This window comes from Corythoichthys intestinalis, chromosome 3 (assembly GCF_030265065.1).
Source record: "Corythoichthys intestinalis isolate RoL2023-P3 chromosome 3, ASM3026506v1, whole genome shotgun sequence".
In the NCBI taxonomy this organism is placed as follows: domain Eukaryota; kingdom Metazoa; phylum Chordata; class Actinopteri; order Syngnathiformes; family Syngnathidae; genus Corythoichthys; species Corythoichthys intestinalis.
The window spans coordinates 12,418,990-12,446,228 of record NC_080397.1 but is presented as its reverse complement, the minus strand read 5'-3'; the positions used below and the strand labels follow the sequence as shown (position 1 = coordinate 12,446,228).

The window sequence follows — 27,239 nt, the reverse complement described above, 5'->3', positions numbered from 1 at the left end:
TAATCTATATTACAATGGAGGATTAACAGCTAATGTATCAAAAGTTGGTGTAAAAATGCCTACGTGTCAACAAATTGCAAAAAGGCAATCACTGCAAGACGAACGCTAGATTTTTGCTGTTTGATGTCAACTGTATGAGTGTGATCACTGCAATAAATAATAATATAGTGCTATGGATATTATTTTTCATTGTTTTTGTTTTGCTCTATTATCTATGTTAGTCAAATTTATTTATGATTATTTATATCAACAAATAACACTGGCCAACATTTTTTCATTTTTCTGTTGCGTGAGTCTTTTTTTTTTTTTTTTTAACTATTATTCTACACCATTTTTGTCATCGATTTCAGATCTGCCAACAGATTTTATTTTTTTATATATTCCTGTCTTATTTCATACCGATTCTTCATATTTCCTTCCAATACCGGTTTAATTTTTTGGTCACTTGCATAGTTATACTGTATACATTGTTCTGAATCATTGTCAACATTAGCTTGTCATAGTTGACAAAATTTTACATATTTGAGCACTTTGCCAACAGTACAGTATACTGTATGTCACATTATCCCTGTTGGCTAAGTCATGGCATGATAGGTATTTTTTTGCAGCATACTGTTACTTTTGAGCTATAATATAAAGAAATTAGAAGTTACAGAAGAAAATAAGGTCATGTTATGATGCAACACCCCAAAATTCCAGAAGAAAAATTGTTTGGATCAGTGCAACACATTTTTTGTTGACCAGTGTATTTTTTATACGAACATAAAAAAGATATTTACATATATGATTTTTTTTTTTTTTTTTTTTTTTTTTTGCGCAACGCAAGCCCTATTAACAACAAAGTTTTGCATATTTTTCAGGAAAATTATGGCCCTCAATGGTTCAAAAACCTTATGTGATCAGGAAACAGATTAGTTTTGATTTCCACACCCATAAATGAGTTAAACAGCTGTCACACCTAACAACAAAAAAATATTATTACATTATTTATATATGTAATGGCAGCACATGTGACATTTATGCCAGAATTTCACTCAGACAAGTGTGCATCAAAAATGTCCTTTTCCTGACCTTGCATCTTTGAGATTTTCCAATTCCTATTACATACAGTAAAATCCACATGACATGATTTCATGACTGCTCCAACTAGAATTCCCAACAAACACACTCGAGTGCACAATCTATGAACAAAAAGGAGCCACTGCTGAGGGGCGGACTCTGCAATGAAACACAACCTCTGCGAAGGGCACACGGAGACAGCAGGACAACTCGTGTGACGAATTCCAAAACAAGAAAAAAGTCTCGGAAAGACCGAAAACAAGGCGCGAAGAGAACATCATTGAGCGGATAGAAAGACAGGAGGCCCGGGGCGCGTCGGCGTCATTCAATTTGCCTTGAACTCATGACAGGGACCCTCTGCTGCCATCAGTGTGATGAAGTGAAGCCGGCCGGTGCTGTAAGCGCTCCAGCTGGAGAATCGCTTCACGGATCACCACGCAAAAGTCCACAGTCCTCAAAGACGTTCCCACCATTAGCCTGTATGTCACAACAGCTGAGTGCATCATGTTCTTGCTAAGTCAAACCCCCTTCAGCCTCATCTATAGGACACCAGCAGATGTTTTAGTCTTAACACCAGATGACTTTTTCACCCTCCAAACGTGTTTTGGTGTAAAAGCCAGGGGTTACAACAAGAGTGCTATTTTATGTGCTGCGTAAGTGGACACATAAGGGCCATTGGGCTATACAAGCGTAACCTAATTACATGGTAATATGGAACACTTTAGGTGAAAAACAATAAGTCTACCATAACAGGTCCTCCTAATGTAATCCCATTATGGCTCCATTACCTTGGAGAGGATGGAGCGAGCAGGAAAAGCATGTATTTTTCATCCGCACCTCCTTAAGAGGACACCAGGGTACAAAGCATCAGCAAATAGCGAACCGGTGTACGTCTTCCAAGCCGTTAACTCGTTGACTGCCATTGATTGACCTCGGAAGGATGAATGAACATTTGTTCATTTGAGAAAATACTGATATTATAGATATTTCCTTTTTTCAGATTTAACATTTGTTACATCATGCACTGCTGGTTACACAACAGCAAGTTGTGTCACAGAGGATATAAAGTCAAGTCAATACCGAGGTTAACAGTATAGAAATCTATGTTTCAAATAGTGTTGAAATTGTATGATCAAAGTTGGAACACATCAATATTCATGCTTCTGTTCGTGTTGCTTCATGACGAGACGATATACAGTGGGGAGAACAAGTATTTGATACACAGTCAATGGAAAAACTCATTGACAGTGTATCAAATACTTGTTCTCCCTACTGTACATTCTTTGGGGGTTACACTATTTGCAGGTATTACAAATTCTGCCACGATTCGATTAGATATCAAGAGCTTTCGATTATATGTATACACCTTTACACATTCAGTTATGAAACCATTTTTGGTTTTTGCCAATTTTGCAACTGAAACATTGCGGCCACTTTATCGACTGCACATAACCAATTGATATATCGATCCACTTTGTTAATTCTTACACTTCTAGTTGCTTTTGGAACGAAAAAAATCGATTTGTTATGAAGACTCAAACTCGGCTAGAACCTCAAATGGAAAAGAGCAGCTAAATATATTGTTTGACATCACAGCGTTCTGTGAAAAGAGCCCATTTGCAGCATCGGCCCTAAAATAGAATTTTTCTCCTTACAAAGGGCCTCTAATGTCTTGCAGAGAAAAGTAGCATAGGTAATCTAGGATAGACAGCATTATAGAAAATGGCTTGATGAATGGTCTTCCATCAATATACTGTAAAACGGTGACAACCATCCACGTGCCTCTTACCTTCAGAAATTCCCATGTGGATGGTCCAGTAGTTTTGCAGACACTGCAGCTCCTTCTTCATGCCCCTCTTGCAGCGACAGTCGTTGAGAGGACTGTCCAGCAGCACCCCGAGGGCCGCTTGGCACTCCCGGTTGTTGTCCAGCATGGCTTCTTTCTCCTTGCCCACCAAGCACTGGCGCATCACACGGTATCGAGAACTGCAGCGGGGATCCTGGTTGCACATGTCGCTCGCCTGGATGCAGTCCACCCATTGCGACGGCGTTCCGGCAACTTCGGGCCCGTCGGCCTGGAGCGCCGACAATGCCGAGGAGCCGTCCCATGAACTCGCTGTCTCATCTACCGGGGAGACAAAAAGGGTTAGGTCATTTTTACTATAAGTAATTGTGTTTAGGCAACATGTTGAACACAGTGACAACAAATAGTGTTGATGGCCAGTGCGTGCTCAAACCTTTCATGGTCCACTGGAGTTTTTTTTTGCAATTTTTCTGCTATTTGTCATGGAAATGTGAATTGTTTGCAACACACATTATATTAAATCTCTACTGAATATATCACACATTCACTCCAGCATGTCCTGTCTGTTTGTGAACCATATGTTTCAATCTATCTTTAATGTAATAGGGTGGCATTTCAGGGGCATGAAGTCTCAAGATCACACTCCCACTGTTGTGCGGTGGAAAAGGAGAAGGACAAGAGTGACCCCTTGTGGAGAAATTAATAAACCAACTTTCCGCTGAATGAGACAGTATCAAATATGTGGTGATTAACTAATTAGCACCATTGACGGCGAGAGGCGTCCAATCTATTTGGACTGGGAGGTATGGCAGCGATCGTTGATAGCCCTCCCAGTCCAAATGGATTGGACGCTTGTCGCCGTCAATGGCATCCGATTAGTTACATTGGCAGTAATAACATGACCATTTAAAAATAAATATCTAAACATTTTCACTTATAACCACATTGAAAAGCTTTTAAAAGTGTACTCCTGCAACCTAACAGTGATGGTATGAGACATGAATTTGTACTGTTCACCTCTCACCTAAGCGCAGAAGAAAGCTGCACACGCAAATCCACGCAGTGAGGGTCCTCATATTGGAGCGAGGAGCTGCTTTCCAATTTGGATTTTTAAGATTTTTTTCAAATATTATTCCAAAGGTTAATCCGTGTTTTAAAAGGAGGGGGGCAAAATATCCTCATTCAACTCCTAATTACCGTCCCACGGATGCCATAATAATCCACTGTTATAATTTTTTAGAGGAAATATTCTAATCACGCTTGCTGAAAAATGAAAATTTTTAAAAATGGGAGACGCGAAAAAGTCAAATGCCAGTCAATCCATGAACGCAGCTTGTCAAGGTCCGTGCGAGCTCACAACGACCACCAACTAGTAAGACTTCCTCATCTGTCAGCATTCTAAAGCTCCGAGATACTCTTTTGCTCCCTCGTGGAATTGTGAGCGTGTAAGCAACGCGATTAGAGACTCACGGCAGTGAGTGAAAAGTCCGTGCGAAAATTGAGCTCTGGAAGGGGAAGTGTCAGCCTCACAGTGAACGCAGCTCCGACTGCGCGCGTGTGGAGGCATCGCGAACGTTTTATGGGAGGGGGGTGAGGTGTTGAGTTGAGGTAAACGCTAGAGGGCGCTGCGTGCGATGTGGTAGTGGGGGGTGTCTGACCTCATTGGAGTAGCTACGTGTGGAATGTGAGAGATTTGTTTTGCCTGCATAGTATATAGTAGGGTTTGGAAGGAAGAATGCTCCTGGGGGGCATGACATCAAGTGACCTACCTGAGTCACTCTTATACTTAAAGTCACTATATTAGGTACACATTCCTTCCAGAACATAGTTTGTCTTCATACTAGGCTACCATAAATGAATTGGTTTTGTCTCAAATCACCAATTAGACTGGTCAACAAAAAAATATGCAAAAGCTTGTTCTAGGGTTCTTTTTCTGTAAGCTACAGTTTTTTCAGTGTATTTACGATACAAAGAACTGAAAAAAAACTTATGCAACATAAATATATATATATATATATATATATATATATATATATATATATATATATATAGTGCCTTGCTAAAGTATTCGGCCCCCTTGAACCTTGCAACCTTTCGCCACATTTCAGGCTTCAAACATAAAGATATAAAATTTTAATTTTTTGTCAAGAATCAACAACAAGTGGGACACAATCGTGAAGTGGAACACAATTTATTGGATAATTTAAACTTTTTTAACAAATAAACTGAAAAGTGGGGCGTGCAATATTATTCGGCCCCCTTGCGTTAATACTTTGTAGCGCCACCTTTTGCTCCAATTACAGCTGCAAGTCGCCTGGGGTATGTTTCTATCAGTTTTGCACATCGAGAGACTGACATTCTTGCCCATTCTTCCTTGCAAAACAGCTCGAGCTCAGTGAGGTTGGATGGAGAGTGTTTGTGAACAGCAGTCCTCAGCTCTTTCCACAGATTCTCGATTGGATTCAGGTCTGGACTTTGACTTGGCCATTCTAACACCTGGATACGTTTATTTTTGAACTATTCCATTGTAGAGTTGGCTTTATGTTTTGGATCATTGTCCTGTTGAAAGATAAATCTCCGTCCCAGTCTCAGGTCTTGTGCAGATACCAACAGGTTTTCTTCTAGAATGTTCCTGTATTTGGCTGCATCCATCTTCCCGTCAATTTTAACCATCTTCCCTGTCCCTGCTGAAGAAAAGCAGGCCCAAACCATGATGCTGCCACCACCATGTTTGACAATGGGGATGGTGTGTTCAGGGTGATGAGCTGTGTTGCTTTTACGCCAAACATATCGTTTTGCATTGTGGCCAAAAAGTTCAATTTTGGTTTCATCTGACCAGAGCACCTTCTTCCACATGTTTGGTGTGTCTCCCAGGTGGCTTGTGGCAAACTTTAAATGAGACTTTTTATGGATATCTTTGAGAAATGGCTTTCTTCTTGCCACTCTTCCATAAAGGCCAGATTTGTGCAGTGTACGACTGATTGTTGTCCTATGGACAGACTCTCCCACCTCAGCTGTAGATCTCTGCAGTTCATCCAGAGTGATCATGGGCCTCTTGGCTGCATCTCTGATCAGTTTTCTCCTTGTTTGAGAAGAAAGTTTGGAAGGACGGCCGGGTCTTGGTAGATTTGCAGTGGTCTGATGCTCCTTCCATTTCAATATGATGGCTTGCACAGTGCTCCTTGAGATGTTTAAAGCTTGGGAAATCTTTTTGTATCCAAATCCGTCTTTAAACTTCTCCACAACAGTATCTCGGACCTGCCTGGTGTGTTCCTTGGTTTTCATAATGCTCTCTGCACTTTAAACAGAACCCTGAGACTATCACAGAGCAGGTGCATTTATACGGAGACTTGATTACACACAGGTGGATTCTATTTATCATCATCGGTCATTTCGGACAACATTGGATCATTCAGAGATCCTCACTGAACTTCTGGAGTGAGTTTGCTGCACTGAAAGTAAAGGGCCGAATAATATTGCACGCCCCACTTTTCAGTTTTTTATTTGTTAAAAAAGTTTAAATAATCCAATAAATGTTGTTCCACTTCACGATTGTGTCCCACTTGTTGTTGATTCTTGACAAAAAAATTTAATTTCATATCTTTATGTTTGAAGCCTGAAATGTGGCGAAAGGTTGCAAGATTCAAGGGGGCCGAATACTTTTGCAAGGCACTGTATATTTGTGGACATGAAAAGAAATGTAAAAAAACAATGTTGGCAAGAGTAATTGATTAATCTTTGTTTTATTTTTCTTTCTTTTTTTGCAAAGAGTTGATTTATTGTCTCGTACATAAATTATTTATTGTTATATTACTCTGAACTTTACATTATAGCAGGAAATGTATATTGGATTAAGCGTTAGTTAGTGGATGTATGGAAATAAATGTGCTTTGAAAAGTTGGACTATTATTATTAAGTACTGCTACTGTTTAAAGCAACACTTAGTAACTTTTCAGTTTTGGTTGATCTTAGCGACGACGGTGGACAAAATTCTTAAAGTGCCTATGACAGGATTTTAAAAAAAGTCTTAAATAGCATTATTATGTGAATTAGAATCATATTTTGAGACTATTTGACTACATACAACAATTTGGCAAAGTGCAGATGACGAGAAATTAGTCTTTTAATGTGCCGTTTAGCCCCTGCCTGTCATTATAGCGCTCAAGCGTCCCCAACAGGAGGAGGACGTCAGCAGGGTCATGGTTTCATCTGATTTACAATTCAGCCCATTGAGGGGGAATTATTCAGAATGAGGAAAATGTGATGAAGAGAGACGAAAAATGTCATTGTTTCAATCTCTCTACTTCAACATTTTACAGGATACTCTTTTTCTCGTAGTATTTTTCTCCAATTGCTAAATAAATATTATGGCCATGAGAAATAACAGTCTTGTGCTAACTGGAATATGAAATATTAATAATACATTTATTTAGTACGACATGGAAAAATTACTCTATAACGGTCAAAACTGTCGTTTTCTTGCACATTTATTTGCCACGGGAGTTAGTCTGGCTTTTGTCATTTCCCTGCCCTGGCTTCGGAGAGCATATGCAAACCAGGAGGCGTGACAGCTAGCTGAAATGCTAACCTGAACCGAGGGATGTTTCAGAGTCTTTGAAGCGAAAAATCACACAAAAATACCCCAGATCATTTCACACGGCGGCGGGGTTGTCGATTGTCTTTGCCAATCAGCAACCCGCCCAGCGGCAAGCAAGTTACAGCTTGTTGTTCTCCTGCTGCGGGCAGGAGAGCTCTTTTCTCGGGAAGATGTTGGAGAATGACAGGACAAACCGGCCGACGTCAGAGGAGCGCGTGGACATGGTCAACACGAATATGGTATTAATAATTGCTTAACTACACAGCGAAGGCGTGCAGTTGTCGTGCAGCTAACATGGCAGGATGTGTCCAATGAGAACTTTTCTACATGTCCGTCCATAATCAAAGGTAAGTAAATAGTCCTTTATTTAAAGAAAGTTTGTAGTGTTTACTTTGTAATCGCTGTATTCGTGGCCATTTTTAACAAGGAGTTTTCTGATTTCTGATGGGGTGGAAAATTGGATGGAACACCGGGTACACGAAGATGGCAATAAGCCAAGTATAGCGGTCTCCTGGTGGGCACGCGAAGGACCAAGAGGGGGTGCGACAAGTCGCCGGTCGTCGGCCGAGTAGCATTCTCGGAGGACAAGAAGCATTGTCAGCCACAATATGCAAGCCACATTCGTATTAAAACGTGAACCATGATCCCAGTATTCGACATTATACAAAATACGATGTTTACTCACTTCCTCGAAAGTCCAATTGTCCCTCAGTTGTCTCCGAGGGTGAACGGGAACTTTTTGAAACCCAAAACGGTTCACACGCCTCTCCCTGGTGCAGCAACAAATCCCTGCAGCACATTTGACTGGCGTGATGCAAAAAATAAACAAATTAATCTGCAAAATCAGCTAAATCCGCAGTCGTTCAGCATACTGTTGTTTTGGCTGTATATTGAAGATGTTTATCCCACTGCTGTCATATTCAACGTCTTCGTAAATCCAGGAAATCATTCATTTTCATGGCGCGGGATTCAAAAATTGAATAAATAAAACGATCGCTTCCACACACATCCAAGCGGTCCATTTCATTCAGGAGCATAAAATACCGCGTGAAATATGAAATAAACAATCATTTTGGTGTCATAGGCACTTTAAGGAAGACTGCGTTTCCCATGAGGATCAGCGCTGCTTTTCCCATCAGGACCAGCACACACCCGCATAGTGCTTTAAAATCATGATGGGTGCCTGCAGATGGATTTAAAAAACATTTCTGTTCCCCGCAGCCGTGTGAAGGATGAAAAGTAATAAGGTGATGAATCCATTTGTAGCTAAACAATAGCATGTGACGGTTGGCAATTGTGTGGCTTAATGTGGCCCCCGCAGGGGTTCGGTTGGGGGGGTGTCACTCCAATGTTTTTTCTGCCTCCTTTCTTTTTCCTCCTCAGACAAAACTTTAAGTCTCTTTTGTTGCTCTGCCATCTTTGCAGAATTAACACGAAAGCGTTAGCATCAACTTCCGTCTTTATAATGAATGGGGAAAGGGGCAAGTAACGTATGCCGTAAAGCAGTCAGCACATTTGTAGTTTTTTTTGTGTGTAGCAGGGCTCCTGCCACCCTCCTCACAGTTAATTTGCGCCGGTGAAAGCGATACAGACCCCCTCAAGATAGAGAGAAGGCGTCATTCAACTATTTGTCAGTCGGCATATAATCACAAATGTTATGAATATTTTTTATAAAGGTTGAAAAATAACCTAGTTTTGCTTTAAGTATCATTTTTTTTCCCCAAAACAAAAGTATTTTTTAAATAAACTTAATTCAGTAATTTAAAAAGATAATTATCTGTCTCTATCAATGATTACATAAGTAAGATTTTTTTTGTTTTTCCCCTAAATTTCAAAGAATAATAAAAGAAACAAAAAAATCCAAAATGTTGTTTTTTTTAAATTAAACGAAAAAGAGGATTTAAAACTCATTGCTTTTTTTGTTGTATTTGTTCATTTTTAAAAAATTACATTTTAAAAATTACAAAAAAGAAAAAAATGAAAAATGGAACAATAAGATTGCTGTTTTTATGAAAAAAAAAAATAGAAATAAGAATATTTCCGAATTAGAGCCTCCTAAAAGAGTCTAAAACCATTTTTAGGTCAAAAGTGTCTTACAATTGTCAAAAAGTAGACATTTGCACATTTTGACATATTCAAGTATATCGAAATTTAGCCACTTTGGCTGTGCTTTTCGTGCTACTTTCCATTTGAATTGCTTCATTTGCTTGGGAGCAAATCTGACGCGTGCAAACGTTGTCATTCACATCCAGTTAGATCTTTGCCTTATTTGAATGAGTTGACATGTTGCTTTGTTACCGTGTGCTGCATTAGAACCAACTGGCAGTATGATGCAGTGCACTGCTGCGGCACAATAATGATCTTACTGCTGAATGAATACTCCTCTGACAGCGTCAATGAAGCATACGGCTCTGTCCACTATAGTTGACTACAGACTTCCTCCGCACCAAATTTATTTCAGATTGACAGAAAGAAATCAAAGTGATTCGGAGAAGAATTGTTCCAGTGGATTCCAAGTCGGCCCGACCAAATGACATCATTCATTTCAGCAATATCCTGGCAATGGCATCCATGTTTCCCTTGACTGAAAGGGAGATTAAAGCCATAGCACAATGCATGGTATTATACTGTATTTGTTCTCCGAGAACGGACAAGCGGGCAGAATGTGCCATTTCTCAAAGCGCTTTCACATTAAACAAAATGACTTTGTTGTACATCATCGCTCAAATAGCAGTGAGAATGTCATAAATCTTTACCAATCTTGAAAACAAAAGTCTCCATTTAAAGACAGTGACAGTGACAAAGTGCCGGCCGACTGACTCATATAATGATGCTTGACTGTCAGCCCAAACGGCAAATTTTTCATCCCGTTCGTGTTGGTCTCAGCTTCTTGTCATCTTCCCCAAGAGTTTAGGGCTCCGTCATTACAACTTGGGCTTAACCCGCCATCTGCTCTCCGCTATTCCGCTACATAATGGCCTTTTTTAGCGGCTTCCACCCAAAAGGACACTGTTATTCTTTTATTTCAGCAGGAAGCATAATTTCTCACTGATGAACTGTTGCCTAAGCAACAGCGAGAGGACATTTTTATTACCTAGCATTATGAAAGAAGTTATTTTACAGATATTTATGTCCATCTTTTTCATTTGAGCTGAAGTATGAATAATCAAGATTTGAATTTATAGCCTCAGAACTGTGACGCGAGGTCACACAAATCATTGCCAGCCATTGACGGCAATACATGTCCAGTCCATTTTGACTGGAAGGGGCCTTGTCAACGGCACTGAAAAATGAGCGGTCAGAGAGAGTACTCTCAGTTTAAATGAATCGGACGTCTATTGTTGTCAATGGCAGGCAATGAGTTAAATAATGTGGGGGGAAAAAAGAGAAAACAGTGTAAGTGGAAGCTTTACACAAGTTTCCTGAGCAAAATATGAGCGGCGCCATCTTGGAAAATGTCTGCTCTGAACTTCCGGTTTAGAAAGAACAACAGGAATTGTGTTTGAAGTAAGCAGTGTGTTGAAAAAGTTTAAACTGCAAAAATAAACCAGAGGAACCCACTGAATCTCTAAAAATGGATTCAGCACGACGTAGATGACACTCCGAGACTTTCTGTGTTGTGTGTCAACTCCTGGAAGCGCCTATATATACAGTATGGTTTGAAGTGGAATGTTTTGAATGGCCTCCAGCTTCAAAGCGCCAGTGTGGATCTACGTAAAAGATTGTATGATTGTTCTTATCACTTCGTTCATCATTCGTGGACAAAATCATAACAACCTGTCAGCCTGTGCTGACGTGAGGTGTAGATTGATACGCCGGCCACTTGAGTGACCAAAATGAGGGGAAATTACAAATAATATTACATTTATTACATTATCGAATGCAGAAAGGCAGACACAGATTTTGTTGTTACAAGGAAATCCTACAAGGTATGTACATATAAACAAAAATAATATGTCATTCTTTTTTATTGCAGATATTGATCGCAATAAAACATTTGGACAACATGATTCCATTTCTTGTTTTATTTGAAGTATTGGTGCATGTGCAAAACAGGTCAATAAATCACAATTCATAGTATTGGTGGATGTGCAAAACAGGTCAATAAATCACAATTCATAAAATTATTAGAAAAATGTTAATGAAGGTGGAGCATAAGTCCATCCTTCTGTCATCAAAGTAGAACGCACATAGTTTCTATATATGTCCATCAATGTAGAGAAAGTGTTGTTGTGAGCACATCAACTTGTCTTCCATTGCCTAACAGCGTTTTCCACCCGTAAACAAACGAACAAAAAACTTGTAACTAGAGATGTCCCGATTGATCGGCATCCCGATCGATCAGGTCCGATCACGTCATTTTCAAAGTATCGGAATCGGCAAAAAAATATCGGCCATGCCTTTTTTTAATATATATATATTTTTTAATTAAATCGTTTTCTAATTGTATTTAACGTTACAGACATAATATGTTACACTCATCCAGAGTCTTTAGTTTAGGCTTAAGGTAGGGTTATCAAATTTATCCCGATAGCGGTGGCAATTAATTTTTTAAAAAATGTGTCACGTTAAAATATTTAACGCAATTAATGCATGTGCTGCACGACCCTCTCACTCATTGACGCACTCAATCCGTAATGACGCCGTTTTACCTATATAGAGAGATAACAGGCAGCGCAATATGAGTAGAGTGAATTTTGGCAGCCTTTGGAGCCTTTTTTTAATTGGTTAAAACCTTGCAATCCCTCTCTCTATGATTAGAAATATCATGGGAAGCAATGTGGGGAAGAAAGGATTGATCTTTGTCTTAACACCTTGTGTTATTTCCAAACGCAGAGAAGATATATCAGTTGGTAGCACTACGCACAGTCATGGTTCCACTTCCCATCATGCATTTGGGATGGCCACAGTGTCATTTACTGAAAGCTCAACAAATACACTAGATGGCAATATTTAGTCACAATATACAAAGTCACAAGTCTTTCTATCCGTGGATCCCTCTCACAGAAAGAATGTTAATAATGTAAATGCCATCTTGAGGATTTATTGTCATAATAAACAAATACAGTACTTATGTACTGTATGTTGAATGTATATATTTGTCCGAGTTTTATTCATTTTTTTTCTTAATACATTGCCAAAATGTATATGACCGGGAAAAATTATCGGGAATGATTGGAATTGAATCGGGAGCAAAAAAAAAAGCAATTGGATTGGAAAATATTGGGATCGGCAGATACTCAAACTAAAACGATCGGGATCGGATCGGGAGCAAAAAAACATGATCGGAACAACCCTACTTGTAACACTTACATTTATACATTAGCAAAAGGGTAGCAACCTGCATGTACAGTATTGCAGCCACAGCAGTACACTAGTTGTAGTAAATATTATTAAAGATCATCATAATTACAATCATTATCGCAATAACAATATCAAAGGCAAGTCGTTTCATGCACAACATTTTAGCTGTAGTATTTTTTTGAGCACCGGACACATGAGAATGCAGGGAAGAACATACTTTCCATAACACAGCGGTAACATGGCTACAAAAACACCCTGTCTTTGTGGTGGCACGAGCTTGGTTCCACATCTGCCTTCATGAACATGTTGTCCTCTCCTGTTGTGATGATGGCAGTTGGATGCGATATTTACAAATTGTCTTTTTTAAGGGATTTTGATGAGCAATGTTACTCCAGCTCCACTGCTGTTTTGGATGGAAGTTGCGAGCAGACATGTGGAAGTAAAGTGGAAGTACCTCGGAAACTTGTCTATAACTAGAGTGTATTTCAGGTTTTATTCATGTAAAACATTTTTCGAATATATAAATTAATCCTAAAAAAAATACATATCATTAGAATTGAGAGCCGGCGTCAATTTACTTGCATTTAAAATGTTAATAATGTAGCCGATGATCCAAAATGTGATGCCCATGTCCACATTCACTTTATGTGGATGGCAGGTCTTTATGGTGAGCTTTTGTTTTAATGCTCCCCGATATTTTTTAAAAATTTTATGTGATACTGTCCATTGGGAAATTAAGGAGAGTACTAAAATTTCGCATACAGTGTTGTACTTTTACATAAATTGAAGAAAATATATTGGGTGAAATGTGCTTTACGTTAGTAACGTTGTTATTAATTTAATTCATTAACTGGCATTGACTGGTTACGTTTACATGTACACATTTATTTGGATTAAACGCCTAAATGGAATAAATTCGGAATATTCTGACCCGATCAAAGACTTTATGCCGTATGAGACGGGGGGTTTATGTCAATATATAATCCGATCCGCATGCACATAAACACCTATTCCAACATTATTTGGAAAAGTCTTTACCACGCACGTCTGCGATGCAGTGGCGAATGGCGGTCTTTCAATGAGCGGAAGCTCAAAGAGTGACAGTGGAGGGGCTGCTAGGGGTAGAAAGAAACTAGAGAGCCAGAAGTCAAGTCTCCAAACACAAGCAGCTACAAGGAAAAAAAATGCCACCAGTAATAAAAGCTTTTTTTTTTTTTTTAATTTGTCATTTTTAACAAAGCATGTGTCACTTGGATGATTATGAAAGTCTCCGTTTCCACTAAGAACATTCACTCATTCATTCACTTTTCCTCACGAGGGTCGCGGAGGTGCCGGAGCCTGTCCCAGCTGACTACGGGCAGTAGGCAGGGTACACCCTGAACTTGTTGCCAGCCAATCGCAGGGCACAAGGAGACATACAACCATTCACGCACACACTCATACCTACAGACAATTTAGAGTGCTCAACTTAGAACAATGGAATGAAAATTGAAAAAATCTTCCTGTGGATGTTGCTACGACAAGATCACTGATTCGCTAATTTCACTGTCAATCAAAAAGGGATTTAGCCTCAGACAGCTCATCCAATCATTATTCAGAGAAGGAGAGCATCCAGGCCAGACGAGCCACGCCCACCGCATATAGGGCCCCAAAAATGCCCAGCGTTTGATGGGCGGGATAAACCTTTAGCCAATGACCCGTCTCGTTTCGCTGTAGTGGAACAATGCACTTTCAACTCTGGAGACGCACGGTGTCCACGCAGCTTAAAGGACTTTGCAACTGCTCGAATAAATTAAAAGCAAGCCGCATCGCAAACAGTGATAAGAAGCTAATTCTGAACAAAGGTTGAGCGCATTGTAGCGCATATTTAGTCAGTGACATGTACAAACAAAAGTGTATACTACATTTGATCACTTTTTTGCCTTTTCTTAAGGGAAACTGAATTTCCCTTTCCATTTCTGTTATTCCTGGAAGCTGGGAGAAGCAGAGCGAGCGAAAGACAGGAGGGGGGCAAACTGAACTGGCATGGGCGTCATAGTTTGGAATATTTACATAAAATAAATGCTAACTGCACGTTTTTTTTTTTTTTTGCTTTTAACCAAGAATCGAGACTGTTTTACGTCCATATCCATAAAGAATTCAGGGATTTAAGCATTTGTTCACAAGAATTTCAACAAAAAAAGGTCTCTGTGGTGATAAGGCGGCGCTACAGTGGCTTAAAGACTAGCAGCACATTTGACATATTTACGCAAAATAAATGTTAACTGCCCGGTTCTTTGCTCTTTTAACAAAAAATCGAGACAGTTTTACGTCCCTATTAGGGCTGTCAAAATTATCGCGTTAACGGGCGTTAATTAATTTTTTAAATTAATAACGTTAAAATAGTTGACGCAATTAACGCATGCACTGAATGAGCCGCTCTCGCATTGCCTCAAACAGATTTCAATGACGCCGTTTATGGACATTAAGAGTGAAGAGAATGCCACCGGCTGCTTGGGGGCAGCGCAGCGCCGTTCCATACTAATGTTATTCCTTCTAATAGTGGGAGAATTAGTAGTTGTGAGATGTTTATGTTCTTGCTTTGTGCTCCACACATATTTCGGTAAGTTTGCTTTCTTTTAGTGTCAATTATGTTTCTCTTGTTGTATTTTGGGTATGATATGCACAGAGATATATCTGTTATAAAGGCGAGTGGACACAGGCGTTCTTTGGGCTGCGCCGTTTATTGGCATAAGCTTCTGCAACTCCTTCACAACAAACAGAAGTATCATTTAGTGAATGCACAACAAAATAATATTGCTAACCCTCCCAAAAAAATAATGTTCACAAAAAGAAAAGCACTTCAGTCTGTAGTAATGAGGCCCTATTCTCACACAGCTAAACAAAATTGCAAAGTGAACTGGCATTACTCAGAGTTTGGTCACTCAATTCTTATTATTGTTAGTTTTATTGTTCTTATTATTATATTAACTCTACTTTTGATTGAAAATTGTACAAATTCTATTAAAACGAAAATATGAAGAGGGGTTTTAATATAAAATTACTATAACTTGTAACTATAACATTGATCTTTTATGAACTACAAGTCTTACTATCCGTGGATCACTTAAACAGAAAGAATGTTAATAATGCCATTTGTGGGTTTATTGTTATAATAAACAAATACAGCACTTATGTACATATATGTATGTTGTATGTATATATCCGTCATGTGTCTTCTTTCCATTCCAACAATAATTTACAGAAAAATATGGCATATTTTAGAGATCGTTTGAATTGCGATTAATTGCAATTAATTACGATTAATTAATTTTGAAGCTGTAATTAACTCGATTAAAAATTTTAATCGTTTGACAGCCCTAGTCCATATATATATTTATATATACAGAATTGAAGGATTTCCGCATTTATTCACACGCATTTTCAACGTACAAAGCTCTTTGTCTGCGTTTCCACTAGGTCAGCTTTGACCTTTTAATCTGCCCAGTGTCCCGTCAATATCATTATGAAGTCTATGTTTAGGGTTATTTATTTATTTTTGACTGAATAATGCATTGATTCAATTGACCAATGTGAAACCATACAGGTCCAATTCATGAAAGATTTTTGCCAAGGTAGAATTTTGTGGTACCACTCGTTTTGGGATCTCATGTATACCTAAAATTGTGGCTGATAAACATATGGCTCCCTAAAAACATATTGTCACTGCTGAAATATGCTCAGAAATTCATCTTCATGCATGCCTCTGCGCTACTATATCCTATTGTAGAAGAGGGACAACAATCTCACAATTGTAAGAATAAGCACTTGCACACACACGAAGTAATCAGCACGTCAGTTGATGCCGATGACGGCTAAGATAAGTATGGCGCTTGAACAAAGAGCACATCGCTGGCGTCAGCATCCAGAGGCGATGATACCACTGACAAGTGTGACTAATACGCTGAATATGGAACATATCATGATGCATTTGTAGGGAAATAATGATGGAGACAACAGTTAAGACCTCTTGTGGGTCAGATGAGATGAGTGTCAGCTTCAAATCAGGCGAGACGAGGCAGCATGCAAATACAGTAACCCCTTGCGCGTTAATCCTTCAGAAAATCCTCCCTCAAATTTATCGTCAACACCTCGGATTGACCGCTGATTCTCAGTGCCCGTAGTTCAAATGAAATGTCAGTACCGCTCCCTTGATAAGGTGTTGCTTGCGGTTAACTGAGGGCAAAGGTCACCTGGATGGGTCTGTCTTCTCGCACAACTAAAGTGAACGCACACACAGAGGCAGACTCTCAAAGGGAGGTTAAGCATGACTGATTAGATTAAGAATTATGAGCTAATTAATGCGTATCTTGGGAGACCCTTGCAGCATGCTTATTAGGTGGCAGCAGAGAACACTGAACTGTTGTTAAGTCCTCATATATTAAATGTGGCCTTGCATTAACTGGAGCAATATGCCGCCTTTCAGACCTTTCTGAGTGAGGAGGAAATGACATGTGAAAAGGAATCATCTGAGTGGAAACAGTCATGAACTATAATGGCACTTAATTTAGTGTAGATTGTGGTCAATCTAAACCCTTTAACAGGCAAGTAAATATTTTTGGGTCATTTCGGCGTCAAGCTTTTATATTGTCTCTGCAGCAATGCTAACAACACTCTTGTAACGTCTTGTCACATGACATTTTGGAGGGAAAATGACAAGCAGTACTCAATTTTGACATTTAGGGATGTACGTACTGTAGTTCCCATCCGGTGTACTCACTTTTGTTGTCAGGGGTTTAGATATTGATGGCTATATTTTGAGTTATTTTGAGGGGAAAATAAATTAACTCTTTTATATAAGCTGCACAGTGCACACAGACTACTTTTCATTGTGTCAAAGTGTCATTTTGTCAGTGTTGTCCTATTAAAAGATATACTTAAATATCTGCAGAAATGCGAGGGGTGTACTCACTTTTGTGATACACTGTATATGGCAAACTTGTTCAGAAGTAATACAAAAAAATGAAGACTTAAATTAATTTGGTAGTGATTTGGAGTGAGATGAAGAGTTAGGCAAAGAAGTAATCTCAATTTTGGAAAAAAAAAATCCCAGTAATATCAGAGCTAAAAAAAAATGCATGAAATCTAAAGCGTGAAGGGAAAAAATTGATGGCAGATTTGAAATCAGCATACCAACAATTATACAGACTTAGTTACAAAAAAAAAAAACATGCAACAGAAACTTTTGATCAATTGTTTTAATTGTGCTTAACACATCAACATCGATCCAGATCGAGGAATTACTGCAAGTACTGTATTTCTATGAGTGCCCTGTGAGGTCTTGAGTTTCCTTTGACTGCCAGTGAATGAACATTTATTCATTCACCCCTCTCAGTCGTAATGAATTGGACGTCTTACGCCGTCAATGGCAGCCAGCATGTTAAATGCACTTCTAATTACTAATGATGTAACTTTTAAAGACACACTTTGACACCTGTGTTCAGGTTATCCACTGAAACCGATGGCGTCAATGGAGGACTTGACAAGCTACTTCATATTCAGCCCATGCTTCGAGCAGCCTTGGACATTCCCTATTATGGTTGTTTTTGTTGTTATGTCGACATCAAAGTGCTCCGGTTCCCTCATCTGCTCTAACACGTCGGCGTTTAAGTGAATGTCAACGTTGTTTTGCTCATTTCAACAACAGCAAATTTGTGACGCGACCTCTGGCAGACTCTCAGGAGGCTATCGACCACTCGGATCCATTTGTTTTCCAGCCATTTCTCCACCATGTCCATTTCTATCACATTACTTTGACAGAAATTGAATTTGCTCTGATGCATTTTGATGTCTCCTAAGTGCATGCTCCGCCGGCGCTGGGAGTGTCACGTTTCAAGTGGCGCGCTGATGTGAAAACACTTCAGATTTAAACAAAAAAGAGATTTTTTATTGTCTTCTGCTGGCATTTGTTCATGTGATTTTCAAAAGGATTGTCCTTCAAATCCTTCCATTTGGGCTTTAGTTAAATGCACTTTTAAGACGTGTTTGCTTCCCAATCATTGTGACACTTTTCCACGAGCCCTAATCCAATCATGGGAAGCCATCAACAGCATTCCACCACATATTTCCTCTCTTTTTCAGTTGGACAGTTCATCAATGTTATAGGCTAGTGTTTCTTTGGGCAGGTTGACAGGTCCCTAAAAGTGGAACTTCTAGGCCAGGTGGTTAAAGATACCGTGGGTTCCGTATGGGATATTGACAGGGACTTCTGCTCTGCCCAGTTCAGTGAAGGTCTTCGCATCCAGAACGAGAAGGAAAGTACTTTTGTCCTAGAAAGAAGACATTTAGCTCACAGTAATCATTGATGGAACATAAAAGTACAACAACAAAAATAGCTATGACTTTGAAATTTTAAATCCATCAAATGAGGCATGGGCAAAATACTGCACAGGGACCACATACGTCCGTAGTCTCTGATTGGTCCACGCAAATTGAAAAAGTGCTGCATTCCTTTTTTGTGCTTATGCATGTGAATGGTATACCCAACAAAAAAGTGATGAGGTATGTGTTGTGTCTACAATGCTATCGACAGTGACTTTTATTCTTCATCTCTTTGTCCCCCGTATGCAGAGGCGTCGCGTCCCATTAGGCAAACCAGCCAGCAGGGGGCCCCAGAGGAGCAACAGATATAGCACACGCATCTTTACTTCACTGTCACAGCGACAAGTGCAACAGTGTCAGTGAAAGCCATGTGTCTGAGTTTCCTGAAGGGGCCCCTTCACTCGCTCTACACTACCCCCCCCCCCCCCCCCCCCCACACGTGACCCAGAGTGAGAGTGAGCGGCGATTTGGCTTTTTTTAAATTGGTGTATATCCAAAATGAAGAGAAGTTATCCTTCTGGAAGCGACAAAAGAAAGAAAAAAAAGCAGAAGAGGAGAAAAGGAAGCAAGACAGCGGGGAGTGTACTATGTTATTGTAGTTTTATGGTACTGTAGTTTTATGTCCTAATGTAGTAGAAGCCGGACCCTTTGAGTGTCCTAAAAAGCGCTCTATGAGACCGAGGCGTTATTATACTTTTATTAAATATGCTATTGCTCCAAGTCCAACTGTCCCCCTTACTTGCACACGCTCGAAGGGCCCCATGTTGCTTGTTGCCTGGGGCCGCTGGGGACCCTTGCTACGCCTCTGCCTGTATGCATCTTACTACTTTCAGTTCTTGAGCATTTACCATTTTTTCGGACTATTAGTTGCACCTGAATGTAAGTCGCACCAGCCCAAAAATGCGCAATGACGAGGAAAAAAAACATATAAGTTGCATTTAACTACATGCAGCTTGTAATTTGGAGAATATGATTTTCTTTCTGTGCCATTTTGTTCAGCCCTTCTCAGTTGTTTTTATTTTTTTACACCGTAAGTTACCATTTAAACACAGGCCTTGAATGCCCTCATGCCAGAAGCTCATCAGACTTACTCCAAAACCCAGGATTTCATTGGTCAATATGGCTCCATCTGATGCTATATAGTGCTACGAACCATTTTAAATGGATGGGCATCCACGATTTGCTATGACAAGAGAATGCGATGCAAGTGTTGATTAGCTGTTTTTAACTGGCACTCGGAGGACTTTATTGCCACAGTATGCTACAACAAAGCTGCTATATATTTTTGATCAATTAAATATTTCTGTGTAACATCTATGCAAATATCCAATGTTAAAATATGGACACCTGCGGCTTATAGTGAAGTACGGCATGTATGCAGATTTTTTTTCTAAAATTTTTAGAAATTTGGCCTGTGCAGCTTATAATCAGGTGTGCTTTATAGTCCAGAAATTACTAAGAATTTTACAAAGCCATACTTTTAAATTATACTTGATTAGATTTGTGACGAAGAAACGCTACTTGTTGCGTCCGCTGGGTTAAACGTGTTTAAATTGTGCCTCACCTGCTATCTTGTCCGGGAAAGGGTTAATTCACTGTCAATCGGAAAGGGGTGTGGATTCTCATTTAAGCGGAAGCTGGGTCGGCGTGGCTGTCATTCACGTTCACGTTGCCGAAAGAGACACGCACCGCCGGTGAGTTTGCGCTCATTTGCTTGTGTTTGTATTATGTATTTGCACCTACTGCATTGCTTTTAGATGGCTTGGCGTTTTTTTTTCACGGTGATCGCTCGATGGCCTTCAAGTTTTGTGTCCGCTGAGTTTGACAGTTGATGACTAGCGTTGGGTTAGAGTAGCCACTGAGTCAATCTCACAGCGAATCAGCGAGCGGCGTGGGTCGCGCGGTGAGTCATGGGAGATGTAGTGCCGGGACATCACTGTCTTGGTGCTTCGTAATCTGTTCACTTGTGTGAAAAAACTACATTTCCTCATACTGTTAGACGTCACTTCTTCCTAGTAATTTAAAGCATTGGGCAGCGTTCGTAACGTGAAGTGTTTAATGATTCTACTACTACCTTAATGAAATGATGGGAAATTTGATTTTAAAATAATGCATAATATTTGGTTATTGCAATCTGTGCAACTTAATTGTGAATGAATTATATATATTATGCACAGTATTATTTATTCATTTATATATAAGAAGCTTTGTATATATTTGTATTTCGCATTAGCATTATTTTAATATTTATATACATATATACATTTTGTTTGCATTTATAGGTTTATAACCTGCTTGGTGTTTGCTATTTACTACTCCAAACAAATCAACAATAAAAAACCAACAATATACTGTGAGCACAAGCCGAGTTATCCAGTGTGTTCTCTTTCGGATCCCTTTCGGCGGGGAAAACGCCACAAAAAAGCGTAAACGGCCGAACAGTTATAAACCGGCGCGCTGCACTGGGCTAGTGTAGCCGCAGCTTGCTAACCAGGAGGCAAAACCAATCCAGCCCTGGTCAACCTAACACTCCAGTAATTTATTGGAGCTGACAGGGACCTAAACCTGGACAAACAATTGTGCCATCCTGGGAAGCGTTCTGTAGCCGGATATTGGACGGCACCTGAAGCCAATCAAGTCAAATCACCTGCTTGAATTCCTGTTGAGCTCGGGCAAAGGAGCCAGTCACCAACAAAGTGGAGAATGGTCCCCAGCACGGACCCCATTGGTTGAACAGTCGGCTCTCCGGCCAACAAAAAAGGGAATTGAGATGGACGACTTGAAAAAACTTAAAAGTGCTCGTTCAAAAGCGCAGGCGTCATTCACAAGAAAAGGAAATGCACTTACTACTTATTTGGCGGCTGAACTTCTGGATCCAAGTGAGGTTCCAAAAGAATGGAGGAGTCTCAAACTGGACTTCTCTAAAGTTGTTGATACAGGGCTTGAGTACGCCCACGCCTTGAGAGAGTCAGATGATGAAAGGGTTAAAGAGTCCGCGGTGGACGTTGACATGCTGACTGCTGAGTGCGAGGCAAAGTTCCTAGAGGTGAAACGAGCCACCCAAGAAGCCTTTTGGAATGGCTACGCCGAGGAAATGTTTTCCGCCCAGGCTAAAGTCGCTGAGTCTGCAGTTACTCAGGCTGAAGAGGACGAAGTCAGCCCTCAACAACCAATTAAGGACCGCAGGCTTAGGAATAAAGGTCTGGACAGAGAGGTCTCGGAACTCGGTGACATGCTGGTGGAGTGGAAGGAATTGGTTCCTGCCTCTAGGTTGATTGATCTGAGGTTATGCTACCGAACATTGAGGAAGAGGCTCCTGGCTTTGTCAGACAAGCTGGAAGAGGAGGAAATGGAAGAGCAAAGTGGTGAACCACTGGCCCCAAATTCCGGAGTGGGAGCGTCCAGGATGGACAGGCCGTCTCCCCCAGTCGAGTCTGTTAAACTAAAACCAGGACCTGACACCTGGAAAACATTTACTCCAAACCTTGGAGTGGGGACCCCAAACACAATCACCCAGCCTTTCTCACCACAAATCGACAACAGTAATGTTCAGGGAGCTATCGCTATAAAGCCCCAAATCAGTCTTGAAAGGGCAAGACTACCCACTTTTTCTGGTGATATGAGGACTACTACAGGTGGAAGGCCGAATGGGTGAGCCTGGAGTTATTAGGCAACCCATATGGAGCTGAATCTGTGAAAAAGTTCCACCTTCTAAGCAGCCTGCATGAAAAGGTTAAAAGGGAACTTGTTCTATCCAGCTGTGGTTCAGCCGATGATGTATTCAGGCTGCTGGATAACAAGTATAGAAACAAGCAGAAGATCGTTTGGTTGATCACCAACGAGGTCCTGGCTCTTCCCCCTCTGAAAAGTAACAACCCCAGAAAAACCATTGAACTAATACAGGCTGTGGAAAGAACACTTTGCAACCTTCAGATTCTTGGAGAAGATGATGCTGTAAAAAATCTGGTGGTCTGCCAGTCTCTCGAGAGCAAGCTTCCCAGCACACTGAAAAAGGAACGGATCATGCATAAGTCCAACCCTGCTTCTGGATTCTGTCCAACAAACCACTTTGATTGCCTCTTGGAGTTCCTGAAAAAACAAGAGGAGATTCTGGAAGAATTGGACCAATTAGAGCCAAGCTCAGTGGAAAAGGATGCAATGGAGAAAAGTTTATCAGTTGTTAAGGTGAAGAAAGCTTTAACTAAATCCACAGCAGGTCAACAAGATGTTCAACCAAAATGCACTATGTGCGGCGACAACAAGCATGCTGGCAGGCTATTTGCGTGCAAAACCTTCAGAGAACAAGACCTTGCTGGTAAGAAGGCTCATCTGAAGAAGACTGGGTCATGGATCAAATGCTTGCGGCCTCACACCAAGGATGGCAACGGCTGTACCCAGAGATTCCTCTGCCCAAAGTCAACCTGCAGGGGATCAGGGGTTTCGGACCACAACTATCTCCTCTGTCCCAAGCCACCTACTCCAAAACAGGATGAGAGTGAGGACCGGAACAGCACACAAGCTGAAGGAAAGAGCCTTGGCTTGACCAAGAGACAGGAGGAGTTTCTGGCAGAACTCACTCCAGCACAAAGAGAAAGGTGCAAGAAGGTTTTCTCAAACAAAATCTCATCAACTGTATGCAGCAACACTGGAGATGAACTGAAGGAACACCCAGTAGTGATGATGCTCCTGAAAGCAACAACAAACTCAGGCTGTCTAATTGGCACCCTCATCGACCTCGCCTCCGATACAAACTACATCACTCATGAAGCAGCCAACCGCCTTGGTCTATCTGGCGACAACATCAAGCTGATAGTCCATGGGGTGGGGGGTATGAGGAAGACTGTCCTGACAAAGAGATATTCCTTTCGGCTGAGGGTGAAATCACCCAAAGGTAACGTAGCAGACCACAAGATACTCTGTTACGGCCTGGAGAAAATTGCTGAGGTGAATCAGCCAGTCTCACCCAAGCAATTACAAAAATTCTTCCCTGATGTTCCTGCTGATGAGCTGGTACGGCCAAGGAAGATAGACCTTCTTGTCAGTCACCGCGAGGGTCGGCTTGTTCCTCAGCCAACCAGGATTGTGGGAGACCTTGTGCTCTGGGATGGCCCGCTGGGCAAGACCGTCAGAAGAACCCACCCCAACCTCATTGAGGCTGTCGACCTTGCCGTGTACCGCTCTGACACCCACCTTGCAAGGAGCATGAGGTCTGCCTCGGTGGCATACAAAGAGGCCGTCTTTGACCAAGCAGCAGAGGAGAACACAGTTTCCCAGAGCTTCACGGCCACAAACAAGAAGGTCCTTGAATGGTTCAAGTGGGATAGTATCGGAGCAGCCTGCAGTCCCGTGTGTGGTGGCTGCAGGTGTGGCAAATGTTCCCCAGGTGGGAAGGAAATGACTCTCAGTGAAGAGAAAGACCTGGAGAGGATAAAAGCCTGCATCACTTACGTGCTGGCTGACAAACACAGCGATTCCCCCCACTGGGACGCAGCGTATCCCTGGAAGGGTAACCCAGCAACACTTCCGGACAACCGTCAAGCAGTTGAGGCGACCTTCAGGAGCACTGAAAAACGCTTAGAAAAGGAACCTGTGTGGAAATCAGCGTACAAAGAACAAATCCATGAAATGGTTGCCAGAGGAGCTGCAGTCAAACTCACCAAAGAGGAACTCGACAGCTGGACTGGACCAACATGGTACATAAGTCATCTAATAGCACCAAACCCTCACTCCACTTCAACCCCTGTGTGGATTGTATGGAACAGCAGCCAAGAGTTCCGAGGGATGAGCATCAACAATCTCCTGTACAAGGGCTCCGATGTTCTCAACCCAATACGGGGAGTGCTTTTGAGGTTCAGAAGTGGCCAACATGCTGCACTGGGCGATGTAACAAAAATGTATAACTCAGTGTGGCTGAAGGAAAAGGAAGTCCATCTACATCGCTTCCTCTGGAGGGATAACCTGGAGGATGAGATAGAGGTCTTCGCTGTTGTCAGGGTAAACATCGGTGACAAACCCGCTGGTTGCATCGCCCAGGTTGCCATGAGGGAGACGGCCAACCTTCCCCAGTTTGCTGACAGGGTTGAAGAACGTCAGGTTCTGACCGAGGATAGCTACGTTGACGACATCTTGACCTCTCATAATGACCTCGAAACCCTGCAAAAGATCACCAGAGGGGTGGTGGACATTCTGAAAGCAGGAGGTTTCCACCTCAAGCCTTGGGTCCTGTCACACCAAAGTGGGAGGAGTGGTAAACCTTCTGACATCAGGACTGAAACAAAAACTCCCAGGACCTTAGTGCTGCCAAACCAAATGAAGGATGAGGAGAACAAAGCTTTGGGTGTCGGCTACGAACCCGAGACAGACAAGCTTCGCCTCCTGACTTCCATCAACTTCTCCAAGAAAATGGGGAAAATGAGAACTGGACTCGATCTGAGTGAAGAGCTGGTCAGGGACTGCACACCAACACCCTTGACACGGCGTATCCTGCTCAGCCAGATCGCAGGTTTCTACGACCCAATTGGTCTCGCCTCACCAGCCAAGCAAAAGGGAGTCATGCTAGTGCGGGAGTCATTCCAAGAGGCTGGCAAAGACAACCCTGCCAAGGACACATGGGACATCCCTCTCTCGCCCAGACTCCGAGAAGCAGCAATAACACTCTTTGAAGAGTATGTAAGACTTAGCCAAGTCAGATTCGAGAGAAGCCTGACACCACCTGACGCTCTAGGCCCACCAATGGGAATTACATTTTCAGACGGGAGCGAATCCTCTTATGGAGCAGTGCTCTACCTTTGGTGGACAACCCCAAATGGGGTCATCGTAAAGTTGGTGGAGTCCAAAGCAAAACTCACTCCCCTAGACCAAAAGGGGGACATGATCAAGGCGGAACTCTGCGGCACAGTCTTTGCTACCTGCCTAAGGCAATACTTTGAAAAGCACTGTCACATTAAAGTACAGCGCTGGATCCACTTCGTTGACAGTCAAACGATCCTGGCAGCCATCCAAAAGGAAAGTTATGGCTACCAAACATTTTTTGCCAATCGAATTGGTGAGATTCAGAAAGCTGGACAAGTGGAGGATTGGAGGTGGATTGAGGGCAGCCGAAATATCGCAGACATCCTCACCAGAGGAGCTTCCCCTGAGGAACTCGGCGAAGGTTCAATGTGGCAGAAAGGCCCCGAGTTCCTACAGTTGCCAGAGGAGGACTGGGCCATGAAAATGGCTAGCGAAATAACAAGCTCAGCTGCTGAAAATGTAGGAAAACTGCAACGGAAGGGGTTCTCCGCGGTAGTCACCAGGGTCCAACCAGAACATAGAGCAAAGACCAGCCCCAAAGACGAAACAACCCCTCCAAGAGCCAGAGGAACCAGCGCCAGTACTAGGCAAACAAAGAACTTGGAGCACTGGACTGGTGCACCTTGTGGAGCCTCAGCGTTTCAGTTCCCTGTTGAAGTTGTGTGGAACTTTGGCCTGGGCTTGACGATCCGCTGAGACCTGGCTTAGGAGGCTCAAGACACCAGATCTACTAAAGTGGGAGGAAACCAACTCCATACTGAGTGCTAAGGAAAGAGCTGGAGCCTTCCAAGATCTGGCCCTCGCAGCTCAAGATGGAGTTGAGTTCAATGACTCTACACTGAATCGCTTGGTGGTCCACAAGGAAAAGGACACTGGACTCCTTCTCTGTGGAGGCAGAATCCAGTCCTGGAAGGCAGGTGGGACAGCTGTTCCACTTATCCCATTCCATTCATGGTTGGCGACCTTGCTGACGAGAGATGCCCATGAAAAGAACCACGAAGGCATTGCTACCACACTGCTGCGGACGAGGAAGAAGGCATGGATAGTACAAGGTCGGACAATAGTGAAGAAAATCCTGAATGATTGCGTTCCCTGCCGTAAACTGAAAGGGAGAATGTGCCAGCAGATCATGAGCGACTTGCCACCAGAGCGCTCGGAGCGTGCCAGTCCATTTGAGTACACTACACTTGACCTCTTCGGCCCTTTTGAAATCAAGGATGCCGTCAAGAAAAGAACCAGTAAGAAGATCTGGGGCATAGTGTTTTGTTGCATGGCATCAAGAGCAGTTCATGCAGATCTTGTTGATGACCAATCGTCTGAAAG

General features: G+C 41.7%; 2 protein-coding genes across 2 annotated transcripts in view; both read right to left on the bottom strand.

The window, feature by feature from the left end:
• Positions 1–4,401, bottom strand: part of LOC130913080 (GDNF family receptor alpha-2-like) — a 180,389-nt gene extending 175,988 nt beyond the window's left edge. Inside the window, exons 1-2 of the mRNA XM_057831387.1 lie at positions 3,888–4,401; positions 2,849–3,184 (exon numbers count right to left, since the gene is read on the bottom strand). Of these exons, the coding sequence (XP_057687370.1) occupies positions 2,849–3,184; positions 3,888–3,939 (388 nt within the window). The 5' untranslated portion in view covers positions 3,940–4,401. The remainder of the gene's footprint in view (positions 1–2,848; positions 3,185–3,887) is intronic.
• A 13,661-nt stretch (positions 4,402–18,062) lies between these two features.
• Positions 18,063–27,239, bottom strand: part of bco2l (beta-carotene 15, 15-dioxygenase 2, like) — a 39,336-nt gene continuing 30,159 nt past the window's right edge. The window contains exon 12 of the mRNA XM_057831954.1: positions 18,063–19,072. Within this exon, the coding sequence (XP_057687937.1) occupies positions 18,956–19,072 (117 nt within the window). The 3' untranslated portion in view covers positions 18,063–18,955. The remainder of the gene's footprint in view (positions 19,073–27,239) is intronic.